The sequence below is a fragment of the Danio rerio genome, chromosome 20 (genome assembly GCF_052040795.2).
Source record: "Danio rerio strain M-AB ecotype USA chromosome 20, GRCz13ab, whole genome shotgun sequence".
Classification (NCBI taxonomy): Eukaryota; Metazoa; Chordata; class Actinopteri; order Cypriniformes; family Danionidae; genus Danio; species Danio rerio.
This window is the reverse complement of record NC_141040.1, coordinates 22,792,776-22,819,870: the sequence shown is the minus strand read 5'-3', so window position 1 is coordinate 22,819,870 and position 27,095 is coordinate 22,792,776. Positions and strand designations below refer to the sequence as shown.

The 27,095-nt window shown below is 32.9% G+C and overlaps 1 protein-coding gene across 42 annotated transcripts; it reads right to left on the bottom strand.

Annotated features, from left to right (window-relative positions):
* Nucleotides 1-464: 464 nt before the first annotated feature.
* On the bottom strand, nucleotides 465-22,668 carry blk (BLK proto-oncogene, Src family tyrosine kinase). Of its 42 annotated transcripts, none has more exons than XM_087297658.1 (18): nucleotides 22,620-22,668; nucleotides 21,644-21,714; nucleotides 21,483-21,570; nucleotides 19,530-19,642; nucleotides 19,085-19,126; nucleotides 18,370-18,434; nucleotides 18,207-18,285; nucleotides 17,773-17,809; nucleotides 17,161-17,254; nucleotides 16,183-16,281; nucleotides 15,854-15,957; nucleotides 13,036-13,185; nucleotides 5,389-5,541; nucleotides 2,462-2,641; nucleotides 2,291-2,367; nucleotides 1,493-1,643; nucleotides 1,017-1,148; nucleotides 465-907 (listed from the first exon to the last, which is right to left on the bottom strand). In XM_087297658.1, exons 7-18 carry the CDS (start codon nucleotides 18,282-18,284, stop codon nucleotides 705-707), a joined length of 1,458 nt encoding a protein of 485 aa, XP_087153784.1. In that variant the 5' UTR covers nucleotide 18,285; nucleotides 18,370-18,434; nucleotides 19,085-19,126; nucleotides 19,530-19,642; nucleotides 21,483-21,570; nucleotides 21,644-21,714; nucleotides 22,620-22,668; the 3' UTR covers nucleotides 465-704. The 42 variants fall into 42 exon arrangements, with proteins under 42 accessions (XP_087153784.1, XP_087153794.1, XP_087153813.1 ...); XM_087297668.1 differs by having other exon boundaries at nucleotides 19,530-19,592; XM_087297687.1 differs by having other exon boundaries at nucleotides 18,207-18,267; nucleotides 19,530-19,592.
* Nucleotides 22,669-27,095: the final 4,427 nt, after the last annotated feature.

Below are 27,095 nucleotides of genomic sequence, written 5' to 3'. Positions count from 1 at the left end.
CCTCAGAACGCAATCCTGACACGCAGTGAACACATGGTAGCGTTTAAAGGCGTGAGACGCGGAGCGCAGACACTATTAATTTTGTAGGTAATCCATAATATAATAACACTAATACTGAAATAAAACAACATTTGAAACAACATTTCATATGGTTTACAATGTGCTCAGCCTGCTGGTTTGTCAAAATCACATCACTTTTTATAATGCGCACACTGGAATTTGTTTGGTAAAAGTGTTTCCATCGTAGTTTATGCATATCTTTTCTTATCAAATAAAACGTTTATGCACTTTTTAAAAATGTATGCGCATCTTGCCGTTTCAATCAAAAAAAAAATTTTATGCGCATGTACAAAATGCACATAAAAATAGGTGGATGGAAACATAGCCACTGAAAGCTGTGATTGAGTCTAAACCTTCTGCCATCAATCTGAATGTCTGGCCAAACAAGACTAACTGACAATATGGACTAACTTAAATATTTTATTGAAAACAATACAGACTTGAAAGAACAATGAAACAAATGTAAAAAGAACAACGTAGAAATAGATGGAACTGTGAAAATGTGCCAAATAAAATATTTACTAATATACAAGGAGGCAGTTTTCTTGCTACAGTATATTCCCCATAATCCATTTTGGTGTGGATTTAGTCCATTCTGTGTTTTGTACATCCTTATTACAGTTCATACAGTTTCCACATGGAGGTTATGGCTGCATCTCATACTGGCCTTCAGTAGCAATGAAGAAGTCATTGAGTGTGTCCTGCAGATATTCAAAAGTAGGCCTGTCCTCTGGCTTTTCCATCCAACACTTTGTCATGATGTCATAGAGCTCTCCTGGACATGCGTCTGGACACGGCATCCTATAGTTCCTGTCAAGGTTACGGATCACCTCCGGATTCGTCATGCCTGAAATTGTGAAGAAAATCCCAACCTGGTTGCTCAAGATCTACTCATCTCTCCTACACAACACAGCTGTGAGTGGAAGCCAAAACCCAAGTGAGGAAAAACGTATTACCTGGATACGGTACTCGGCCATATGTGACAATCTCTGTTAAAAGAATTCCGAAGGACCACACGTCTGACTTGATGGTGAAAGTACCGTAGTTGATGGCTTCAGGAGCCGTCCACTTAATAGGGAACTTTGCACCTGATCAATAAAACAAGATGCAATGATAGGCCATGAATAGTGGTGTGGAACATATACTGTAAGCATGCATGGAAAATACATTTATAATTTGATTGAATCAGTTACTGAAATTACTATAAATAAAGCCAGAGTGATCATGCAATCACGCTGTAAAGTGGAAAAAAAGTCACCACGGAAAGTTCAACGCAGATAGAAGGTGGCGTTTTTGAATATCAGCAGCTCGTATCAAACTTTAAAAATCAGATATGTCTGTGCATTGCATTAGAAACCAAATGTCAGAACTGACTGGTGCTTGTTAATTTGTGGTAGTGTAAAAAAGTAGCTAAATACATTGGTGTACTCACCCTCTTGTGCAGTGTATTCTGTTTCTATGATCCTGGCAAGACCAAAGTCAGCTATTTTACAGTGCAGGGTCTCTGAGACGAGAATATTAGCGGCACGCAGGTCTCTGTGAATGTAGTTTTTTCTCTCGATGTAAGCCATGCCCTCCGCTATCTGTGAGAATATTTATTTAGGGTGAGTTCAACACAAAAATTAATCATTTAGTTATTTTTTACTCACACTCGGATTTAAACTTTAACAAATTTCTTTCTTCTGTTGAACACTGGGGGGCGGGGGAGTGGGGTGGGGGGGGGGGGGGGGGCTAATAATTCTGACTTCAACTGTATTTTGTGTACAGTACATTTGCATTGCAGACTATAAATATCAGACAGCATCAACAGTGGGCTCTAACAGGAAGCTGTGTGTTGCATACAGAGACCAAGATCACAGTCATGCACAGTTGGGGCTTCAGTGCGATGGAAAAATCTACGCAATATCCTGCCCGGAAGATATTAATCTGAATTTGTGGTGGATCTTAAAAGTGTTCAGCTCTACTAAATGCTCAGACCATGAGCTTACAAAACCAAAAAGGCCATTTCCTCTTCTCATCTCTGAATAGTTTTGATGCAAAGCAGTTCCTAAAATAGTTACAAAAGTTGCATGAATGTGCACAAATGCATACTATTAAACACAAATCATCAATGTGCACAATGTTCAAGTGTTTTTGTTTCAAATCTGCAGGGCCACAGAAATATTTAAGTGCTGCTAAGTAACGAAGGCAATCAAAAGAAATTAAAACAAAATAAATAAATGATTCTTACTTGAGCAGTCATATCAATCAGCTTGGAAAGTTTTAATTTATGGCCATCGTCTGTCTTCAGAAAGTCTAACAGGCTTCCTTAAAAAGAAAAAGGACAATTGCATCATTTAGACATTTGCCACATAATTTAAAAACACACGTGTTTTATTAAATATAATAATATGGTTCTAACCATTAGCCATGTACTCAGTGACAATATAAATGGGCTCTCTGGTGACGACAGCGTGCAGTTTGACCAGTCTCTCATGCTGGAGCTGCTTCATCAGATTGGCCTCCTGCAGGAAGGCTTCAGGCTCCATCGTGCCTTCCTTTAAAGTCTTGATGGCAACTTTTTGGTTGTTTTTGTAGAACCCTAAATACAAGAGCAACAGACACACAGGCTTGTTACTGTAAGTATTCGCCACAGCGGAATGAACCGCCTACTGTAAATATAAAGATTCTATTTACTGTTTGTGTGTATAAATATACTGTATATAAAGGAAATTAGGTCAGAGATTGCTGCAACTTATGTCATAAAAACTATGTATATTTAGTTTTTTTATGACTGATTATTTTGGCCATATGTTTAGATTAATAAGAAATCAAGAATTCCTTCACAGAATCTTTTATTCTGTAATCATCTTTGAATAATTTTCTTTTGTTTCTACTTTCAGAAAGTATAAATACACAAACATACTACACAAAATACATTTAGAAACAAATTGTCATTGTTTACAAAGAACATTTAACTCTTTTTTACACATCTGGCAAACAGCCTAGTCATTTTGTGGTTTAGTTTAGTTTAGTTTAGTTTAGTTTAGTTTAGTTTAGTTTAGTTTAGTTTAGTTTAGTTTAGTTTAGTTTAGTTTAGTTTAGACTTTATTGTTCATTCTATTTGGCACAGAAAGGAAATTTGTCTTTGAAACTGGTAACTTACATACAACCATACATTAATCACATAATATCATCACTTTTTAAGACAACAACATTAATTAAAAACTTTAAACCAAATTAGCCCCATACATATTACTGCAGATCATTCTTAACATTCACCCCATCTACATCAAACAGTGATCCTATTTAAGACAACAACTGCAATTGGGATAAATGACTTTTTGTAAGAATTTCTTCGGGCTCTAGGAATTTTAATCCTGCATCCAGATGCTAACATTTCGAGTGAAGGGGATGTGTATTATTTTTAAACATTGCAGTTGGTCTTTTTCCATGAAGGAATCAAATAGAAACTGCAGCAAATGTTGTTTGTTGCCAGTTATCTTATTTGCCTGATTGATAATTTGCGATGATTTTTTTTTCTGTTTGAGTGTTGTGTTACCAAACCATAAAAAGAAATATTATATGTGAGAACACTGTCTATTAATGGTCTACATGCCATGTTTAAAGTCTGTGTACTAAGATTAAAATTTCCCAATTTTCAGTGGAGACTGAGACGCTGACTTCCCTTCTTATAAACAGCCTCTACATTATTATCAAAATTCAGTTTATTGTCAATAATTGTGCCTAAATACTTCAAATTTGAGACCTGCTCTACTATTTTTCAACTTATGATGAACTAGATAAAATCTAGTATCTACTGCTCTTTTTTAAGCATAAAACCTACTAAATATATAACGATAAAACAATTATTATACATTTTCAAATACACTTAAAATAATTCTGTTCAAAAAGCAACAATAAATATTCTATATTATAAACACTTACAAAAACATATTCTATTAATAGTATTATTTTTCCACCATACAAGAAAAAATAAAGTAATTTATAAAACCATTTAGCAAAGTATATTAAAGTACATATTGTAGAATTTACAACACATTAGTTAATTAATGCTAAAGAACACTGCAGTATTAATTATCTTAAACTAATAAACTGCAATTAATGCTGTAGTATCCTTTAGCTACAGTAAACTGTGGTTTATTGTAGTATAATATACCCTATAGTTGTAGAAAACAACATTATTAGGTAATGTGTTTTTATTCCTAGTTATGTATTACCACAGCAACAACCACAACACATTCATTCAAGCACTTAACAATTATATGAACCAAAATCACTATAGTATTTACTATAAATGACTATATTATTTATTTCCTAAGGGAGTCTTAAAGTTCACTGTGATAATTAAAACATGATTAGAATAAACATACATTTAGTGATGATTTGCACAGACACATACAGTAAAGGAAATTGGGTCAGAGATTTTTGCAACTATTGGTTAATGCTCACACTCGTGGTCAAAATCAAAGCTATTGCAAGATGCAAACAATTTATCATTTTTTGTGGTTTGCATGTGACAATATCATACAAAGCCACATGACACACAGACACATGGCCTTAGACAAACCTATTTTGACCAGGGCCATTAAAATAAGAATTTGACTCTGAAGTGTGCAGAATGCAACTTTTTTGTTAAATTTAGCATCTGAATACATCAAATACTGAAAAACATATTTGGTCAAAAATTGTATTTATGGAATTGAGGAAACACTGCCAGATTAAACACATGCTTTGCTGATGTCAGAATATTGAAAACTGGCTCCTACTATTGTTTTATTCTTAATTCAAATTGAAAATTCATTCATTCATTTTCTTTTTCGGTTTAGTCCCTTTATAAATCCGGGGTCGCCACAGCAGAATGAACTGCCAACTTATCCAGCAAGTTTTTACGCAGCGGATGTCCTTCCAGCCACAACCCATCTCTGGGAAACATCCACACACACACTACAGACAATTTAGCCTACCCAATTTACCTGTACCGCATATCTTTGGACTGTGGGGGAAACCGGAGCACCCGGAGGAAACCCACGCGAAGGCAGGGAGAACATGCAAACTTCACACAGAAACACCAACAGAGGCGAGGTTCGAACCAGCGACCTTCTTGCTGTGAGGCGACAGCACTACCTACTGCGCCACTGCCTCGCCCATTGAAAATTTTATTTAATTCAATTTAAAACCATTAATATGACTCTACATGATTATATTTTATGCGTTCATATGTTTTAGTATTGTTAAAAACTATCATTTTAAATTAAGAATATAACACAAATCATCTTTTTGACCCTAACACCCAAACTCAACATTGCTGAACTTTCTGCTTCTTACCCATCCACACTTCTCCAAACTGACCAGCACCCAATTTCTTCACCAGCTTCAGAGTTTCTCTGGGAATCTCCCACTCATCCTGAGCCCAGGGTCTCTGAGGGGCGGTGCTTTTACAGGGATTTCCTAACCTCTGGCACAAACCATCCGCTGTCCCTATAGGTAAAAGAACAAAAATCTTCATGGCAATGACTCTAGCAATAAGGATGTGAATAGCCACAATATTGTTGTTTTTTTCTGTTTTACCAATAAAAATTTATTCCATCAAAGCAGGACAAAAAAAGATTTTTGTTGAATGGGACTTTTTTAAATAAATCGAGTAAGTTAATATTTCAATTATCCATTCATAAAGACAGTCACTTGTTTTGTTTCTAAATTAATCAGTTGTTCTGAATATCTTTGAATAAAGGATTCAGGGATTTAGACAGTGGGACTCTTCAAATTGCCCACACTTGCAGTCTTGGCCACTTTACTATTTAATAAATTACATAATTTATTTTATCTATTTGGTCCATGTTTGGGCAAAAACAATTCTCATCTACATTTACCAAGTGCGAAAATATGAATCCAGTGACAGTGATTCTTGTTTATTCTCGACACAACTGAGTTAAGTTTGATGACTTTCTGGTATTTTAAATTAGTTTTTCATAGAAACAGAGGTTGTGGAATTTAATACTAAGGAAATTAACTACATTTATAACTGACAGGAATGTTAAAACACAATGGGTCTTATTCACTAATAATTGCATGTACTTTTTACAAATATATGCGCACATTTGAATTTACAAAAACGTTTTACTAAATTCTGAACACGTGCATACAGGCACATGAGCTTTAAAAATTTGTTCATTTGTTAGTCAATTTGGAGCGTTCTAAATGAGCACCCATGTGCGTTCAATCGTGTCCATGATTAAAGTTTGCATTTACATATTACAGAATATGCATCCGTTATATATATATATATATATATATATAGTTATATTCATTCATTCATTCATTTTCTTGTCAGCTTAGTCCCTTTATTAATCTGGGGTCACCACAGCGGAATGAACCGCCAACTTATCCAGCAAGTTTTTACACAGCAGATGCCCTTCCAGCCGCAACCCATCTCTGGGAAACATCCACACACACATTCACACACACACACTCATACACTACGGACAATTAAGCCTACCCAATTCACCTGTTCCACATGTCTTTGGACTGTGGGGGAAATCGGAGCACCCGGAGGAAACCCACGCAAAGGCAGGGAGAACATGCAAACTCCACACAGAAACGCCAACTGAGCCGAGGTTCGAACCAGCGACTCAGCGATCTTCTTGCTGTGAGGCGTCAGCACTACCTACTGCGCCACTGCCTCACCTATATAGTAATATATGTGTATATATATATATTATTTATTAATTTCTTTTTTTGGTCAATAAACTATTACCTCAATAAATCGTTTCACAGCACTATTATATATGTATGTATGTATGTATATATATATATATATATATATATATATATATATATATATATATATATATATATATATATATATATATATATGCAATAGAAATGTAGATATATGTGACCCTTTACCACAAAACATATACAGTGTGGTCATGTACATTTAGCATTTTTTTTCTCTAAACTGACAAGAGTTAGGTTAGAAAATTAATTCATTCATTCATCTTCTTTTCGGCTTGGTCCCTTTATTATTCTGTGGTCGCCACCAACCACCAACTTATCCAACATATGTTTTCCGCAGCGATACCCTTCCAGCCGCAACCCATCACTGGAAAACACCCATACACTCTCATTCACACACATACACAATGGACAACTTAGCCTACCTAATTCACCTTTACCACATGTCTTTGGATTTGTGGGGAAAACCGGAGCACTCGGAGGAAACCCATGTGAACACAGGGAGAACATGCAAACTCCACACAGAAATGCCAATCGACCTAGTCGAGGCTCGAACCAGCAACCTTCTTGCTGTGAGGCGACAGCACTACCTACTGTGCCGAAACATCGCCCAGGTAAGAGAATTTCTTTGGTTTGATTGTTAAAGATGTATAGTTTAAAGAGGCTTTTGTCCTGGTTTGAGCTGCATTTCTACCATTGTTGTAATGAATATTGTCTGAATTGATGGAATTATGAATGTTGAAATGTACAGATAGGCTTTAATACATTACACCATTCTTTTTGGAAAGGACTTAAGTAAAGAGACTGATTGATCATACAGTATATTGTGCAAAAGCCTTAGGCCAGCAAAGCTGGTATAGTGTATATATATATACATAAGTTGCAGTTTCATTATAGAAACTGAAACTCTGGTCAAATCAGTCTTGTAGGTTTCATGACTAAATTTGAAATTTCCTGATGGTCAATCTTCTTTGATTGCAAATTCCACCAGTAAGAGCAGAGTGTGAAGGTTTAATTAGCAGAGTTATAGAACAGTTTTTATTAAAATATTGCAATGCACACAATAAATTGTGCTGTTTGTCTCACGGGCGCATCTGCTTAGTAAATGAGACCTATTGTTTTGCAAGTATTAAAGTATGTTAAATACATATTTGAATCTACAGTGCTCAGCATATGTAAGTACACCCCTCACAAATCTATCTTTTAAATTCATATTTTTAATAGTAAGCTATACAATATTGTAAATGCATATACATTAGATTAGTCAGTACTGAAGCCAAATCTGGAACTTTTCTAACAAAATAACTCAAAACTAGTACACCCAAAGTTATATGCTATAGAGAAATCAAGAGAAGCAAAAAAATCGAAACATTTAGTTGAAATTTTGTACTGTAGGTTTTGTGTTTTGTTTGTTTGTTTGTTTTTTGCAATATTTTGCTTGATTTTAATTGTATTATCTTTCAATTTCTAATTATGTTTGGTGACTATAATGTTATTTTAATAAATATATCTGTTTAATAAATCTGTTTTGGTTGAATGCACAAACACATTGCCTATATTCACTGAGAAATGGATAAAAATATTCATTTTCAAAATGGGGTGTACTCAATTATGCTGAGCACTGTATATTGTGCTCTAATCTATAATGTATAAATAATGTATTATTTTTTACACAAAACTGGATGATTTATCAGCGTTTCTGCAAGTTTCACCAAATCACATTTTAAAACATTTAAGCCATTTTAAGACAATTATGAATAAAATTTTAGACTTATACAGGGCTAAATGCTAATAAAAGTTTTCTAATATCCCCGTCCGAATAGATTTTTCACTTGCCCTATCAAAAAATGATTAAAATTGAAAACATTTAATAAAACAATAATAATAATTTTGTTTAAATTCTTTTTAAATGAATATTAAATAATAATATTAAATAAATCCATTCACAAACCCTATAACCCTTACCAAGAATAGAACAAAACATCAATTACTTGTCAATTACTTTAGTCTACAATAATGATAATAATGAAATAATAAAATAAAAAAATAGGTCAGGTCAGTATTCTCAGCAGTAAATAAATGGAGAACTTTTAAGGAAATGTTACTGTAAGGAAAGTAATTAAATTATATTTTTAAATAAAAAGTTATTATTTTTATTGAGATGGATTGCTGGTGATGGCCAGATTGGGTAGCTAAAACAAATGAGCAAAGGAAAATTTAAGACCTGTTATAAAAGATTTAAGACCTACAACACAACATTTCAGTAGATTTAATTTTAAAGGCCTAAAATTTAGCTTTTGAGATTTAAGACATTTTAAGACTTCTTAAGTCCCCGCGGATACCCTGTTTTTAAACAAACAACGTATGTTTAATTGCTGTGTTGTTTCTAAGAGAGGTGCAAACATTTTATACCAATATTTAGGAAAAATATTCTCCGCAACACATTTTACAATGTAATTATCAATAATTTTTAATTAACACTGCAACGATTTCCACAACATCTTGTGAGATCTACAAATTAGCATATTTAAAAAGACTCAGTGATTCACCATCACCTACAGGAGGTTTTAGTGTCATTTTTATATATCCATGACAGGCCAAACTATGGCACAAAAACACAATTAACTTAATACTTTACAATTCTCATTATCGAAAATATATTGAGATTTCTTTTTTCTTATTATCATACTGATAGTGTGGACGCTACTATAGTTATTATTCTTGGTGTGACTGAATAGAGTCACACAAACATAAAAAAACGTTAAAATAATTTAATAAAACAAGCATCTACTGTAGTTCACTGCAGAGCCGGCCCAAGGCATAAGCGAGCTAAGCGGCTGCTTAGGGCACCGGGGCCACCAGAGGGCCCCCAAGAGTGTTTGAAACAATGACTGTAAAAAATATGGACGACGCGACAGCCCTTTTTCCCATTGAACGCCTTGAGGGCAAAACGCCTGCTTGACGGGCACAAACTGTCGCAAAAGACTGCTGAAATTGGAGCCAGACATGCGCAGAAGGATTGTCTGATGGAGCCAGAGGAGGAGCCGCGAAAATGAGCGGAGTCGAGCTTCCAATCAAACGCTTTATGTAAAATCAACTACGCCCCCCGAACTGCTCAGCATGCGTTTGCTGTCATATCAACACAAATGGATGTAATAACGTTAACAAATATGAGGGTTTTATATATTCAATCGCGCCAGCTCCAGGCCGCAGCGCATAACTTTACTCGCGGCGTCGCGGGCTGATTCCGGCTCGCATGCGGCAGCACCGGCTCGCTCGGCCGCCGCATCTGGCTCGATTGACTCGGACTGGAATCGGGCAGTGAGTCCAGGCATCCGGAGTAGGTCCAGCAGAGGTAACATTAGTCAGTCTGAGCTCTAAGAGATAAGTTCCCGGCAGGCGAGAATCTAGCCGGAACTGTGTTTTGCTATCTGGGTGGCTAGGCGTGTATCAGCAAACTAATAAAGCCCGAAAAAAGCCCTGAACTTAGCGAATAAACAGTGTTCCACCAGGATCATGTATGTCAGAAACTATAGTTTACTGCTGAACTCATTTTGTCATGGTAAAATAACACAGAAATCGAATAATAACATTTCAGTCTACTTCAGTCTCCTGCCGAAGCTCAGACGCCGCGCTTTGAGAAACTGTCAATCACAGCTGTAAATCACGATGACACGCCCAGCATTAAATTACTGCTAAAAACAAACTGTTTACAAAAATGAAGATCTGCACCTATTTCAGCACAATAACCAGTGCCTTAATCGACCAGAACTATCTTTCGGGACATTTTATTGCAAGTGTAATATTTTTTTTTATTTGGGCTCAAGTCTCCTTCATTAACACGGGGGAGGCGGGCTTTATGACTTGTACTGCAGCCAGCCCCCAGGGGGCGATCTAACGGCCGAAACCTTCACTCAAACGTAGGCTTGCGGCACACTTGGTTTGAAATTATTGTGTGACTTTCGTTTTAGTTTGTTGAGTTGTTGATTAGTGATGGGACAAAATATGTGCCCATTTATAGTGTTATTTCTGACAGCGATACATACTCAGGCGCCAAGATATTTACCTAAATTTACAAAAGATCTGATTTAATTAATCAGTTTTCCACACTGACTGCAGCAGATAACCGCTTTAGCTACAGTACACCCAGCCGCCACCAGGTGGCGCTTCGCGTAATGGCGGATCATCGGACATACACCAGCGTCATGTAAACCACTGAGATGAGCCATTGCAATGGTGAATATCTCAGGCATACAGACACTTTCTTCTGTCCAAGCTGGGCCAATGTATTTGTGTGTTTGAGACATCCAGCTCCCCCGAATTCGCCACTAGTTTCTAACAGACGCGCTTTCACTTCGCTATATCACTCGCGCGTGCCCGCGGCCAGTGCAACTTCTTATGTGCTCAAACTTTTTAACTCCGCCAAAATATATAAAGATATCAATAGGACATGAACATATAATTACAAGGGTCTTGCGTTTATTTGACTCTTACAGAACTTGTCAAAGTCTTGTGGGTGGTATTTTGGCAAAAAATATTAGGGGAATTAAAAAACTTAAACAGATAAGTAAATAACTAATGTTCTCCACTGCTGAAAACATACGTACTCAGAGGAGTCTGTGCTCACCTCTCAGAGCATTCTGATCAGTTGAAAAAATAGTGGGAATACATATTTTTTTATTAAAAATAAACCTGGTTTAAGCATAAAAATTTTCCATGTTTACATAAAATGAGTTGGTCAAGTTGTAATGTTTTAAGTTTACAGAATGCAATAAATTACTTTTTTGACAGTTTTTTTCTTAAATGCACATTGCACAAAATTGAGATTCTGCTGCTGTGATAGATGCTCTTCAGTCATAAACTCCTCTCTGCACATCAGCATTTTTAAGCTTGTTTGACAGATGTGCACTTGTTTTACATTGTTGCAAATCTATAAATGCGTGTTTATAAAAGAATATCATAATTTTTTTTGATGCATTTTCCCCCTCGTTTACCAAAATTGTGATATATTGTGGCTGGTTTTCTTGTGATCTATCAATATATCTCAGAATCATTGATATCGTGATTGAAGCAGCAGTGCCCGGAACAGCAGCAAAATGCTTTTTCATGAACTTGGTGATAAAAAATAAGCTTCTGATTTATTGACAGTTGGTAAATACACTGCAAAAATGATTTTCTTTCTTATAGTTTTTGTGTGATTTTTAGTCCAAATATCTAAAAATTCTTAAACCAATACACATTTTCTAGACAGATTTTTAGTCAAAATTATGTGAATTTTTCATTAAAAAAGCTCAATAATCTGCCAATTAGGGTAAATAAAGAATATTGTTTTAGGTTTTAAATAAGATTATTTTACTTATCTCATTGGCAGATTAATTTGTTTTACAAAAAAAAAAAAAAATCACTTAATTTAGAATTTGTTTCTGAAAACTGAACAATTTTTGTACATATTTAGTAATTTGACTAATATGCGAGTATGTCTAGAAAATGCTTCCTGATTTACTTTGATTTTAGTTTAAATAGATGTTTTAAGTTATTTGAACTACAAAATACAATATGATTTTTTTTCAGTGTTAACATTTATATTCAATAAAAAATAAATGTATCTTTATTGTCACTATGTTTGACAGCGTCTTGTGCCTGAATAATAAAAAAAAAAGTATTTTATTGGCTACTTCCAGCTGCTTTTGTTTCTGCCAGCCCATATTAATGTTTTGTGTCAATTATTTAGATTTGGGCAAGTAGTAACATAAAAAGTTGGATCAATAGGAAGTTGTTTCTGCAGAATAATATTTAGAATTGTCTTAAAACATATATTTTATGATGTAAGCAACACAGCTACAGCGAATAAAATCGATAATGTGTGTTTTAAATTTATAGTGTGCGAATTATCAAGGATTTACGATAATTTGCCATATTGTTTGCACCAAGGGGGCCCCAAATAAAATCCTGCTTAGGGCCCCCTGAAGGCTTGGGCCGGCCCTGGTTCACTGAAATGAAACTATGTTTACTGGCTTTATAATACATCCCCAAACCAAAACGTAGAAAAATGACTCGTACACAGTTCTATAAAAAGACACAACAAACCAAAACGGTGGCGATGGTGCAGTCTATGAGCTCTGACCTATTTATCTAGTGGTTAAAGCAAGTGTTTATCCTGTTCTTTGCTGCTTCCACCACAGAAACTACACAGTAGAGGAAACAGAAAAAGCCTTTGCTGCAGCTCTGAGCACTTACTAGAGTAATACTTCACCAGCTCTTGAAGAGAAGAAAAGCTTGTGGACGGGGAGATGTAATATCCGCCATTATCCAGGGCTCGAATCTTATAGTGCTTGACCACATCACCCTGCTCTGGAGTGGAGTCTCTGATGGACAGAGAGAACGCACCTGTGAAGGAGCATTCACAAACATGAGTTAAATAAAGACCAGCTTCAGATTCAGACAAATATGTGATTAATAGATGCTCAAGTGAATTCAATCTGACAGGCACCACTGGAATGAAAACTAAAAATAATCATAAAAGAGTTTCATAAACAGATCATTGGTGGGTTTAGATGTAACTAAAATAGCTGATGTTGATTAATGCACCTTGTATAGTGTGATAAATTCTTCGATAAACTGGTCACAAGCTGTTTAGTGGGGTTTTGTAAGTGTAAACCTCCCTTAAGGTATGCTGTAAATAAAATTCTCCCTGCCTTAAATTTTTCAGAATCAAATGAACTTCATCTCAAATCATTCAAACTGACTAAAAATACAACAGTAAATTTTGTACAACAAAAAAGAAACTGGTTATTAAAAATTAAAGAAAGAAACTAAAAATTAAGAAACTTTTTAAATTAAAGGCAAAGTAACATAAAGGCATTTGTTTTCATGACTTTTTGTCATATTTTTTTACAGTGTAGTAATATAAAACTGATGATATAATGAAAAAATAAAATAATGATAATGAAATAATGACAATATAACTGTATAAAAACTAAAAAAAAAAAAATATATATATATATATATATATATATATATATATATATATATATAAATAACATTATAAACAAGATATAAATATTACGCATACAAATTTATTTATCAGGTTTTGATACTTTATGCATAAAATCAAACAATATTAGTTATTTCAAGGTTTACTAAAATGAAAAATAATAATAATCTGCATAAAAAAAATTATAAATTCCAGTTACGTCTAGTTTCTGCACCTCCCCTGGCTCTAAAATCAGACAAACAGAAAAGCTTAGAAAAAAGTTAGAAAAGCTATTTTTATCTCTACTTATGCTCTGAGCAAAAACACAAGCAAATCTCAGTACATAGTTTGACATTTATTTGCTCTTTCAGCGCTCTGCATGATGTGAACTGAAGATCAGCAGATCAGACCGTAAACTTTGAAAAATGCATCCTTTATCAACAAAGAATTTGAGCAGAGTCAAATAAAAGTAACATTCTGAACGCTGAATATTAGGAGTTCCTTCAGATATTCATTTAGTTTGAATGGTCTGATGTAAAACACTCATTTACAGTGATAGAATAGTGTACACTAATGAAAAAAAAATTAAAAGTTCTGCTTCTCTGGATTTAGAGGATATGGATTTATTTGATATTGGTTTAAGTAAAATATTCATATGGACCCTTTTCACAAGACTGTTATAACGTGTTTAATGGTCATCATGATCTTAAATCCTTGAAAGTTTCTAATGTTTGATAAAATGTTAAATTTGATCAATGTTTTTAGTTAAAGCTTATGTGAGGTGTTTCTAATGCAGCGTTTATAGTGCTGAGAGTAAATTTGACGTTATTCTCTCCTCTGGCTGCCGTCATCAGTCTCACACAATTTTTTTTCCTTTTTCTAAAAGTCTTGATAACACCATCGAGAAGTTTTTTTTTTTATTGTTACAGCAAATAGAGTTGTAAAAAAATTATTTGTTGTACTCTCCCATTCACTCAGTTTACCCAGCGATGTTGCCTTCCGCTACTGAGCAATCCGGAAATGTGAAAAGGGTCTGTTGGTTTATTTTATAAAGGTTTGATAACATTTCTTTCAAATCACACATTACAGTATTGATATTTGTAGCATTTTCCCTAAAAAAAAATTGTCAGATTTTTTCAATTCGTTTATATTTACTATGACAAACATCTGCACTGTAAAAAAAGGTTCACTCAACTTAAAATTTTAAGGCAACTTGCTACAGAGCTTTTTGAGTTGACTTAACTTTATTAGAGTCAAGTGCAAAATTTGGGTTGAAAACTGAATCATCTCAAAAAAGCTCTGCAGGAAGTTGCCTTACAATTTTGAGCTGATTCAACAATTTTTTTACAGTGGGTTTTTTGACCAAATATTGATTTCTAAAACTGAATACCAGCATGTTCTAAAACGTGACACTTTTTTGTTATCTTCTGCACCAAAAATGCTCAATTTGTAAAAGTGTAAAAAATTGTTTTATTTTAAATTTGGAGAAAATATCACAGAATAACAATTATTATTACTTGCAAACTAAAACCTCAAACATAAAAAATACTAAATCGATATAAAGTTTTTAAGTGGTTTCTAAAATGTTTACACAGATCGACAGTACTATATGATTTCTTTAGTATCAGTTAGGTAATATTGGTTACTTTATTAGACTTATTTTGCAGCCAGGAGTCCTAATTCATGACACAATGCCTCACAAAATCTTACAGACAGTAACAAAATCAAAGCCTTCAAGAGTCCAGTCCTCTCACAAAATTAATCAAATGAATAAACCAAATAAATCCTCTCTTCTTAGTCCAAATGGTATATAAAATAAAACTACAAGCAACAGAAACACCTCGGCTTTAGCCTATTTTTGTATCCTTAAGTTCTACAACTTGACACTTGTATTTCTTTTTAATATTGCTAAATAATTAATTAAAGGCAAAAGCCCTTAAACAACTGCGTGCAATAAGCACTATATTACAATGTTATTGTAATAAACTGCAGCAACAAATTAATAAATAAGTCATTGATCCTAACCAGTGAACCACTGACATACAGTACAACACAATAAGTGATAATGTGGAAATGTCTGACCTTTGGTTGTTTCACTTTCTCTCACAAGAAAGGAACCAGGTTTATTTCCTGGTGCTAGCAGAAGACGCTCTGTATCTCTACGATTCATGTCCTTAAAAAACCATCTGGAACAAAAACAGGAACCTTAATAATATCATTCTTCTCCAAGTAAGTCAGCAAATTATACAACAGACAAGGGACATTCCAAAGATGCTGATATTATTAAGCACAGTAAAACAGCAGAGCAACATTTGGAGTCCACAGCTGAAATACAGCAAAAAGCAGCAAACACTATTTATCGTGAGAAAAAAAAAAAAAAAAAAACATTTATTGATCATATTTGCTCTTACCGCTCCACCTGTAGCGTTTGCGCTCTTGCCACATACGTAGATGGAATAAATCCCTCATAACCTGTGACCAAGGACTTCGCCAACCACCATTCTCCATTTCTAAACAAACAAAAAACAACCAAGACATATCAGATTTAGCTTTTTCTTTTTACTGTGAGATTGAAGTTTGTACTAATTTACATGACTTTGGAATTGAAACATTTAAAGCAAATCTGGAGTGAGTTTAAATGAAGCATAACAGCAATATTAACACTTTTTAAAAAACATTTTTGAGGGTATTTTTAGCGCCATCTCTCAGCAATTCATAATGTTTTGATTTAGCAACTAATTCAAATGAATTCGTCAGATCTTATTCATACATTTTAGTATAACTTGTTCATGTCCCAAAGAGGGGTAGGGTAAAGGGGGAGTTTGGGGGCACAAATATCATAAATTTTTTATACAAACGGAATTGTATGAATTTGTATGAGTTCCCTTCTGTTCTGACGAGTTACATTGCCTTGTGACATCAGGTTGGGTACTTTTGGAACACAGATTCAAATTTAATTAGATTTGATTGATTTATTTCGAACAAAATAATAAAACCTTTAAAACAATTATTCAAACACTAACAAATGTTATCATTATGAACAGAACATCTGAATATCTGTATAAAACAAATTTCAATCATTAAGAAATGCACAAGTTTAATATTATTCATTATTCTTTGTTGCCCCAAATACCCCATAATTTGATTATCAAATTATTTAATCTCTTATCTTTTCATCCACTTTTATCTATTCTGTTCCCTTATAGATACCATTTGTACATTTGCTTAAATTGAGCGTCATAAAGTTAATAAGTTCTAACTTAAGCTTTGGATTCTTGTACAAATAAATACCCAATACTTCACAACTTCTTGTTATATTATAACATGTTAGAATTTGTGCTGTATTTTAGTTATAGTCTATATTCATATTTAGCAAGTTGTTTACTCACTCCTTAATAATCCTGAGTCTGTCCCCTTTTTTGAATTGAAGATCATTTTCACTAGCAGGCTGGAAGTCATATTGTGCAATAACAACATCTTCATCTGAAAAAAAAAAGTTAAATTTGTTAAAAAATTCCTTTCAAATAATCTTACATCTGCAACATCTCATCATGTAAACCAGGGTTAAGAAATAACATTTTCTCTTATGAAAAGTGAATTTAATTACCTCTATTTTAAACATTTACCTATTTTAATCAAAATACTCTAATACATAATAACCAACTGATAACTAATAGCGCCAATACAACTCATTTTTACATTTCATTTTGATCAAAAGCTTAATTATTTTTGGGACATGTTTTGTCTGCTTTTCCTTGCATTTGTGATGTATATTATTGTCTTTATTTTAGACAATGCAATATGTTTAATGATGTGACCATAGCATTATAAAAGTTTCCTTTTCCTTTCTTTTTTAGAAAAGATTTTAACATTTTCAGTAGAAACACAGTGATTAGGCCAAAAACCATAATGACTATTCAAATATTACTAAATAAGTTGCAATAAACAGATACTCTTCACTAATGCCAAATTCGATAACTGAAATAAAACATATGCATTACCTTGGTTGTTGTTTTGCTTCTTGTGATCTCTTGACGCCTGTAAATAACAAGAATAATATATAATATATATAAAATATATATAACTTATTGACCAAAATGTTTGTTTTTTAAAAACAAGACATAATACATTTTTAAATATAATTTAAGATAACATTTGTAATTAGTTACTTTACACCACTGGTAACACTGCATTACAACATACCACAATGTTATTACAAACTATGCTTCTGTGACTTTAATGTCATAAACATAATTTTTACAAACATAAAAAGAAAGAAAACACAGAATACAAAAACTATTAGCTTTTTTAAACTTAAAAAAATTAATAATAAAATAAAATAAAATAAAATAAAATAAAATTAAATTAAATTAAATTAAATTAAATTAAATTAAATTAAAAATTATAATTAAATACTAAAACCAGCAATACTTACGTGAGATGTCTTAGAGTTTGTTGAATTATAATGCTCATGACCTTTTGGATGGTTCTGGTCACTACAAGCACAACCCATCCTTAAAAATGAAATGTGATCATCTTCTTGTGTAGGGTTAATTAACATTTATTTATAAAATTTGATTTGATGCTGGAAATCACACCTTGTGGAGTTCAGTAAAAGTCCAAAAGATATGCTGAAAGGTCCAGATATTCATCATTCTTGGTGCTAAACAAAAGAAAAAAGATTTTTAAGCTCATCCACATAAGTTACACATTTATTTATAAATACTGTACAGCATCAACAGTTAATGATTTCACTATAATTAAACGATTTACTCAACCAGACAGTCATTGAAAATGCAAATCTCATCACACAAATAATAAACCAACATATTAAATATGAAGTGTCATCCATACAATTATAAAATGAACACAGTGTCTTTATACTTTAGTTTGTAAAATACAATAGTTTGCTAAGTTTAGATGACTTGCTCTAGCAAACAGAAATCTGAATCTGATCACATAAATAATAAACCAACATTTTAAATATGAAGTGTCATCCATACAATTATAAAATGAACACAGTGTCTTTATACTTCAGTCTGTAAAATACAATAGTTTACAGTAAGTACAAACAGATGACTTGCTCCATAGCAAACACAAATGTGAATCTGATCACAAATAATAAACCAACATATTATAAATGAAGTGTCATCCATACAATTATAAAATGAATAGTCTCCTTATGCTTTAGTCTGTAAAATGTAATAGCTTATACAAATAGATGACTTGCTCTATAGCAAACACAAATGTGAATCTGATCACACAAATAACAAACCAGCATATTAAAATTTGAAATAAAATGTGACTTCTTACCCTTATGTTATGAAAACAGATTCCATCGGACAAAAGTATGAACTAGTTCAAAAGATAAACAAGACATTTCTTAGACAATTAACAGATCAGTGAGTTACGTAAAAATGTTAACAGTGATGTTGAGAATACTTTGGAGATGATTGATGATCATTTTTACATTACCTTTTTAAAATTATTAATAAATACAAGCATCATCATTATCTAAATCACACTTATTATCTGTAAAGATGATGTAAAACAAACAATTTTACTCAGAAATTACTAGTAAATTTCTCAAACAATTACAGAACAACAGCCATTAATTAATTTTAAAGTTAAACTTTTTGCGTGTCATGGTTAACATGGTCAAATAATCTAAAAATGTAACTTTAAAAAACTCACTAAGCAATCATGGTCAACTGCTGTGCACTTTTATTTTAAAGTAAATTATAAAATTTGTACTTACATGTTATGTGTCCTCGGCACTCTTAAATATGTAATAATCCAATGTTAGGTTTTAGGTATCTCTCTTGTTCATATATAAAAAATAAATAATTGAAGACATGGAGAGACTATCTACTGCACACACAGACACAGAAACACACAGGTTTAGTCTGCATTAGAGGCCCAGCACATATGCCCTAAGAGACCCCATTAGTGGAAAGAGATAAACAGAGATCAGTAGTTGTGTTTATTTAGCTTTCCCCTCCCTCCCTTTCCTCTGTCACTGGTTAATTCACAAACTATGTAAATGCCTTAAAGTAAAGCATGCATATGATGACCATGTGATGTCAGACAACGAAGCTGCACCCAACAGCATTTTCAACATCCTTATTCTGGGAAACTGTTTCATTCTTGAAGAGTTTAGCCAAATTCATGATGTTGTTGTTTCTATGCATGTTGGCAACAAGGAAGCATGAGCACTTCTTAGAAACACCGAAATAACAATTCCAAATATGTTTCAAGAAATGAAACCTTCTTTAAAAATCATAGAAGGAATCTGTTCTCATTATATAGACTGAAAAAAAAAATTTGGTTTAGAAATTATGTTTACACAGAAACTGCAAAAAAGTTCACAAATAATTAGACCACCAAAAAAGGATTACATACTTAATTAAATGTGAAATTTTTAAGAATATACAGTGCTCAGCACAAATAAGTACATCCAAAAACTAGTACACCCAAATTTTGGCTATAGAAAAATATTAAATACAAATTTAAAAAAGAGGAAAAATCAAGAAAAGCAAAAAATGTAAAAATTTTGTAGGTTGCATTTTTTTTTCAATATTTTGCTTGAATTTAATGTGATTATCATTCAATTTCTAAGTATGTTTGGTGACTACAATATAATTTTAATAAATATATCTCTTTAATAAATCTGTTTTGTTGAAATGCACCAAAATACATAGCCTAAATTCACTGAGAAATGGAAAATTTAAATATTCATTTTCAAAATGTGGTGTACTTAATTATGCTGAACGCTGTAATTTGTGTTGTTAAAATATTCTCTAATTATCATTTAAAAAAATAGTAGCTTCATATTATGCCTAAAGATAAAAATATATACTAAAATATTGTCAAGTTGAACAAGATACAGCTGATTCAAGTTCAAGTCTGCATCTAAATAGGATTTAGCTCTACACAGCAGTAGCTTTTTTCACAGGATGTTGTTGGCTAGCCCCTACAGACAGCGTTTCCCTTTATAGGCACTGCGGTTTTCTACGGTTAAATTTCAGTTAATCTGATGTCTATCTTTTGCACATTCATTTTCTTTGCAGTTTTTAAACCCTGTTAGGTCTTGAATATTGGATTAAATCACAACTATTTTGTGGCTTTAAATTTTCGTCATATCACATCATCTTTAAAACTTGTAAATTCACAACATCCTGACTCCTTCTGCACTACACAGAATTTCGTCCAGCCAGTCTCGAAATGAGAATGTCCCTCCTTTTAATGCCAAGTATCAAAATTACTTGAATGATTTAGATTTTTGGGAAGTGGCATAAATTAAAAATGCCAATACCTTTTGGAACAACTCACTATCTTCTGTAACACAGCAAATGTCATGAAGGAAGTTAGGTAACTGTACACTCTCAGAAATAAAGGTATGCTAGCTGTCACTGGGGTGGTACCTTTTCAAAAGGTACGGTTCGATTTGTTCCTAAAAGGTTCATATTAATACCTCAAGGGTGCATATTAGTACCTAAAAAGTACAAAAGTGATCCTCTTAAAATGTGTAGGTACTAAAATATACCTTTGTAGTACCATTATAAACCCTTTAAGTACAAATGTGTACCTTTTGAAAAGGTATCACCCCAGTGACAGCTTGGGTACCTTTATTTCTGAGAGTGTATTTCGGAGTAAAATGTAACAAAATGATGCAATATTTTGGAGGGAGACATTTTGTGAAGGTACATACTGTGAAGGGCAGCAATTATATCACACCTGCAGGTTCTGTCACGATGGACGTCCAGCGTTCTCCATTCTCTGGCGCCTAGACAGCAGCTCTGCAGAAAAAGTTTGGCCAGGAAATGTTTATGCCCAACTGAGCCTGGTTTCTCTCAAGGTTTTTTCCTTCACCTTGGTCAATTGGTGAAGTTTGTTTCCTCGCCGCTGTCACTAATGGCTTGCTTGGTTTGGGACTTGTGAAGCTGCGCATCAAAAGATTTGCTCTTTAGTGTTTCAACTTTTTAGCAGTAAAAATTAAACCACACTGAACTGAACTGAACTAAACTGAACTCTGAACAACTCTGAAAACTGGACTGACAGTTTCAATTCACTAGAACTTCTATCTTAAGCTGCTTTGACACAATCTACATAGTAAAAGTGCTATAAATAATAATAAATAAGAAATAAAGATGAGTTTTATTTTATAAATCTGCATAGAAGCCTCACAGCTCATCTATATTTCTGCTTTTCTTACTTGTTCACTATGTAGGGAAGAGCGAGCACAACCAAACACTTTTTAACTTTCTCAGTCTGTCTGAATGTACATGGTGTTCTTGTATTCCTTTTTAAATTAATTTCACACTTGTCTGGTACAAATATTGCTATGAACATTAACATAAATAACATTTGAGTTTAACAATAAGCCCACTGTACAGCATAGAATTCAAAACAATGTGGGAAATGGTTGATAAAGAGAGACAGTATGTCACAGAAGCTTAGTTTCTAATAACACTGTGGTATGTTGTAATGCAGTCTACAGGGTTTTTCTGTAGGCCTACAATTTAAACTGGTTATATTTTCTGCAGTAGTAGCAATTCTGTGTGCTAAATTAGAGTCTAAAGATTAAATAATAGCAGATTTGTCTCATTATATAAACAATAAAAAGATGAAAGGTTACTTCAGACAGGAATTTACTGGAATCTTCAATGACATCTTCGAATATTTTTGTTGTTGTTGCGTCGATATGACAACTAGTGAATACCGTTTGTTGTGTTATGTGTTAGAAACATGCTTGTCAACTTACCGATATAAATTACAACAACCTTACTTATAAATGTAACGTAATACTTTATAGAACAACTGAATATTTTCAGGCCTATATACTTACGCATGCTGAATGAAACTTCGACGAACACGTGCAGTTTTGTTTATTAACCGCTAGAGGGTTGCCATGAGTTGCATTTTTCCACCCAAATGTTAACTCGAGTATTCAAGCAAATTCAACACAATATTCAAGAGGTAAGCATATCGTAATTTGCAAATTTCAGTTTATGTGTTTTGTTATTGAATGATAATATTGATATACAGTATCTTGACAATGACTTGTATTGAAATCTGGCTTGAATCTATTTCTGACCTAATTCCCCCTCTTTTACCAGCTTTTTTGTCTTTGTTTATCTGAAAAATGAACACCAAAACACTAAGAGAAAGCCTGACAAAAAAATAAATAAAAGGAATGATGACATTGCTTAAGCTTTACAGAATGTTTTATTAGCAATAAACTTGGATGAATAAAGAAGACATCATATCACATAATTATACAATTAACTGAAGATACAAAAAAAACAAAAAAAAAACAAATAAACATTTTTGGTACAACACAATTTTTTCTGCACATTAAATTTTTGCCCAAACAAAGTTAACCTTTTGCACAAGTTCCTTTTTTTGAACACTAACTTTTTGGCTTAAACAAATTAATTGTACAGTTTTTTTTCCTTGCAAAGCACTAACTATTCTTTTTTTTTTTTTTTTTTTTTGCACAATAATATTTAGCTTTATTGTTTAAAGTTAGTGCTTAGTTAGTGTTTTGCTGTGTGGGTGTGTTTTTGTGAACATGTCTTTTCGCACAATACAAACCTTGTGTCCACACTAACCTTTCTGCCCAAAAGAGTTGTTGTTGTTGTTGTTGTTGTTGTTGTTGTTTATGTGCAGATTTCTCATTGCACAGCACTAACTTTTTTGTGCACACTAACATTTTGCTCCAAAGTATGTTAATGTTGTGCAATCCTGAGATCTCAATATCTATGCAAATAGAATTAGAATTTATATAGAATTATAGGCATGAAAACGTTGGTGGGAAAAATCAAGAAACCCTAGACTATACTCAGAATACATCCATGACATTTAGCGTTGTGGACCTTTTTGCTCAACACTATAACATGTAATAGTTGGTGTTGTGCAAGAGTTTTGCACATTTCTTTACGTGAATCCTTGTGTTGGGCTTGTCCTTTGTGTACAATTTTTCCACATTAACATTTATAGGCCAAAACTTTCTTCTTTTATCTTCATCTCCTCATTCTTATCCTTATTCTCCTCTATATGTATTTCAGTCTCTTCTCTTTTATCCTTATCTGCCTTCCCAATTAATAGTGTGGGTTAAGCTTACCTCTCTACCAATCTCTTATTATCAAACTTGACACAGCGGTTTTCATTGTTTCATATGTTCTTTTTTCATTTTCTGTTTAGCACTTCACATCTCTTCATTCTTCTCTCCATTTTGAACATGTCACTGTAACTGGGCAAAAGCAAAAGATCTATCAACTGGTCAAAAGAGGGAGAGGGGAGACATCACATCATTTTTATTTAATAAAATACAACATTGTACTCATATAAAATGCCAAATAATATTTTTTAACAAAAAATATTTATTTATTTATTTATTTATTTTGTTTGTTTGTTTGTTTGTTTGTTTGTTTATATTTATTTACTTAAATATTTTAATGAAGTTGCCTTGATGAATAGGAGGAATCTCTCGATTGAGTTTGAATTTGTCTTAATAATTTCTTCCATGAGTAATAATTTTTTTCCAGGATTTTTAATCATCAGGTTTCAGTTGGTTTTAGCTGTAGAAAATATCAGAAATTAAAAATTAAAATAGATTCAAAAACAAAACACGAGGCCATTACAAACCGTTCACAAGAGGGCAGCAAAGTTTAATTTGGACGTTATGCCTAGAACACTTTAATCTGTCTCTTCTCAGACACCCGCAATAAAATGTTGCAATTTCTATATAATGACTACTGTTTTTAACGGTAATAAAATTTTTGATTACAATTTTAGATTTTTTTATTTAGCCTAATTTAGGAATGTCATTAGTCGTTGTCACTGTACCCGTTATCTCAATTTCAAACTTGAATTTTTGAATTCCAACAAATTTCCATTTCCCATGTTATTAATTTCATGTTCCTTGTGAATAGAGTAAAAAAGTTATCATTGTACACCCATTGCTGATTGATTACATTTAGAACTGGGGGGGGGAAGTCTAAATGAGACTTTTCTTTCTTTTTCTTTTCTTTTCTTTTTTTTTTTTTTTTTTTTTTTTTGTAAAATAAACCATCTAATCAGGTTTGCAATTCTGGTTTATTTATTTATTTATTTTTTGACATATTAGAGTCAGGTTTTTACAGATGAATATTTTTATCACTTAATAGAAAAACATATTGCTAACATATAAGTTTACCAATTCCCACTATTAGTGTTTATTGCTTTATCCTCCATATTATCAAAATATTGGCTGTTGATTAGTACTCATAAAGATCTTATTATCTACACCCATAATCCTATCCAGTGGCTAAACCCAACTACCTTAATTAACTGTTAACATGCAGCAAATTAGAAGTTTACTGAGGCAAAAGTTGTGTTAATAAGATTTGTACAATTATTTTTGACAGTCTTTGTGACATAAAATGTTGTCTATAACCAGGCAGAGTATGTATAAACACATTTATCTGTATCTATATGTAGCCTATACTGTAGATAAAAATATTGATATGTATAAAACTAAGGAAAACAAGTTTGGTGTAAGTGCTGCTAAAGTGTATATTTATGGCTCAGAGTAGAAAAAAAAAACTATTTCCAGAAAAATACTTAAAAAAAGATTTTTTTATTATTAGTAGTATTTTTGTAATTGAAATCTAAAGACACAAACTAATAAATTACAATAAAAGAAGCTCTTAAAATGTGAAATGTTTTCTTAACACAACATAGATTTAAAAAACACCATAAAAATCTCAAATTGTAAGATGTTTGATAAAAAAAATGTTTTTGGCATGTAGTTCTCTTTCCTAAAGACATTATTTTACATCTTATTCACGATTGTTATAGTAATTTGTATTAAACTAGAAGACCGTCATTAATATCAAAGATGTTAAAACAAACGTCAACATTATACGTATATTAACCAGTGCAAAATTGTTTATTACACTGTAAAAAGAGGAAACTTAAACAAATCATTACCCACTAACATGGGAAAAAAATCATTTGTACGGAAATAAAAGTATTTTTACTATTATTATTACATTACAATACTATATTGTATTTGTACTGTACTGTATGTACTGTTTCATTCTTGTTTTCTTAAATAAATGACTAAAACTTGTTATACCTAAAATGACTAACTTAAAACAGTCATAAATTAAGTTTGGTTTGTCAAACTTAATTTCTTTAATTGTATCAAATTGAAGAAATTTGTTTAAGTTTTCACTTTTTACAGTGAATATGAAAAAGAGAGTATTCTGAAGATGACGTCACTCTATACGCGATCATTAAAAGAATTCAGAGCAACAAAGGAAACAAACTATCATAAGCATCAAACAATAGGTTGTTGATTAATCATTTTATCTAAAGTAAACTCAGTTTTCCCATATAATCAGGAAGACATTTATCACATTAATACGAGCACTACATAAACAATTATATCAAGGAAGTGCAGTTAACTTAAATCACTTCAAAGTTGTTTCCTCTCAGTTCCTGTTTTCCTGTCAGAATCACTGTTTGATTGTGCATGAATGAGAGTAAGTGTCAGGTTTTTAGAGGACCACCTGTGTGTGTGTGTGTGCGTGTGTGTGTGTGTTTGTGTGTATTGGGGCCTTTGACATGCAGTGCAGGTGTGTGATGGGAGTTTGTTAAGGGTGTCCTGGTAACACATTCATCTTTTTCCCACTCTGGTTTTCCCAGAGATTGCGGATACTGCGTCCCTACAACCCAGGTCCCCAGACGCTGCATCCTGTCCAGCGGAGTAACCTGAATAACAGTGGAAGCGAAGGAGCGGAGAGAAAACCTCCATGCCCTGCCCACGTTCACAACAATGTGCAAACCCTGCAGAATTCATCCTGCACCATCTCATTGTGCTGTGAATATACATACATGTGAAACCAGGGCCAGCTGTCATGCTTTCCACTCGTGAGTATTTCTCAGGGATGGTTATTTTTGAAAGTCAGGTTTTGTGCAAGCACATGAAAGTACAAATATAGACAGGGCGCTTCCAGTGTTGTTAACCAGGAAATATACAGACACTAACTTTATGTTTCACCATATAAGGCTAGTTGTCACAATGAAGCATATTTAATATGTTAATTTTTGGTTTTTATAGAATTATTGAATATACTTTACAATAAGGTTTCATTAGTTAATGTATTTACTAACTTGAACTAATAATGAATTGTAACGTGAAGTGGACGCTGACAACAGGGAGTGCAGATCCAAGTGCAGGGTTTATTTAACAGGAATGGTCAGGGAAGCAACAGTCAACACAGGAGCAAACAGATGTAGCTGTATAGTGGCAATCCAGAGTCGTAGTCAAAGA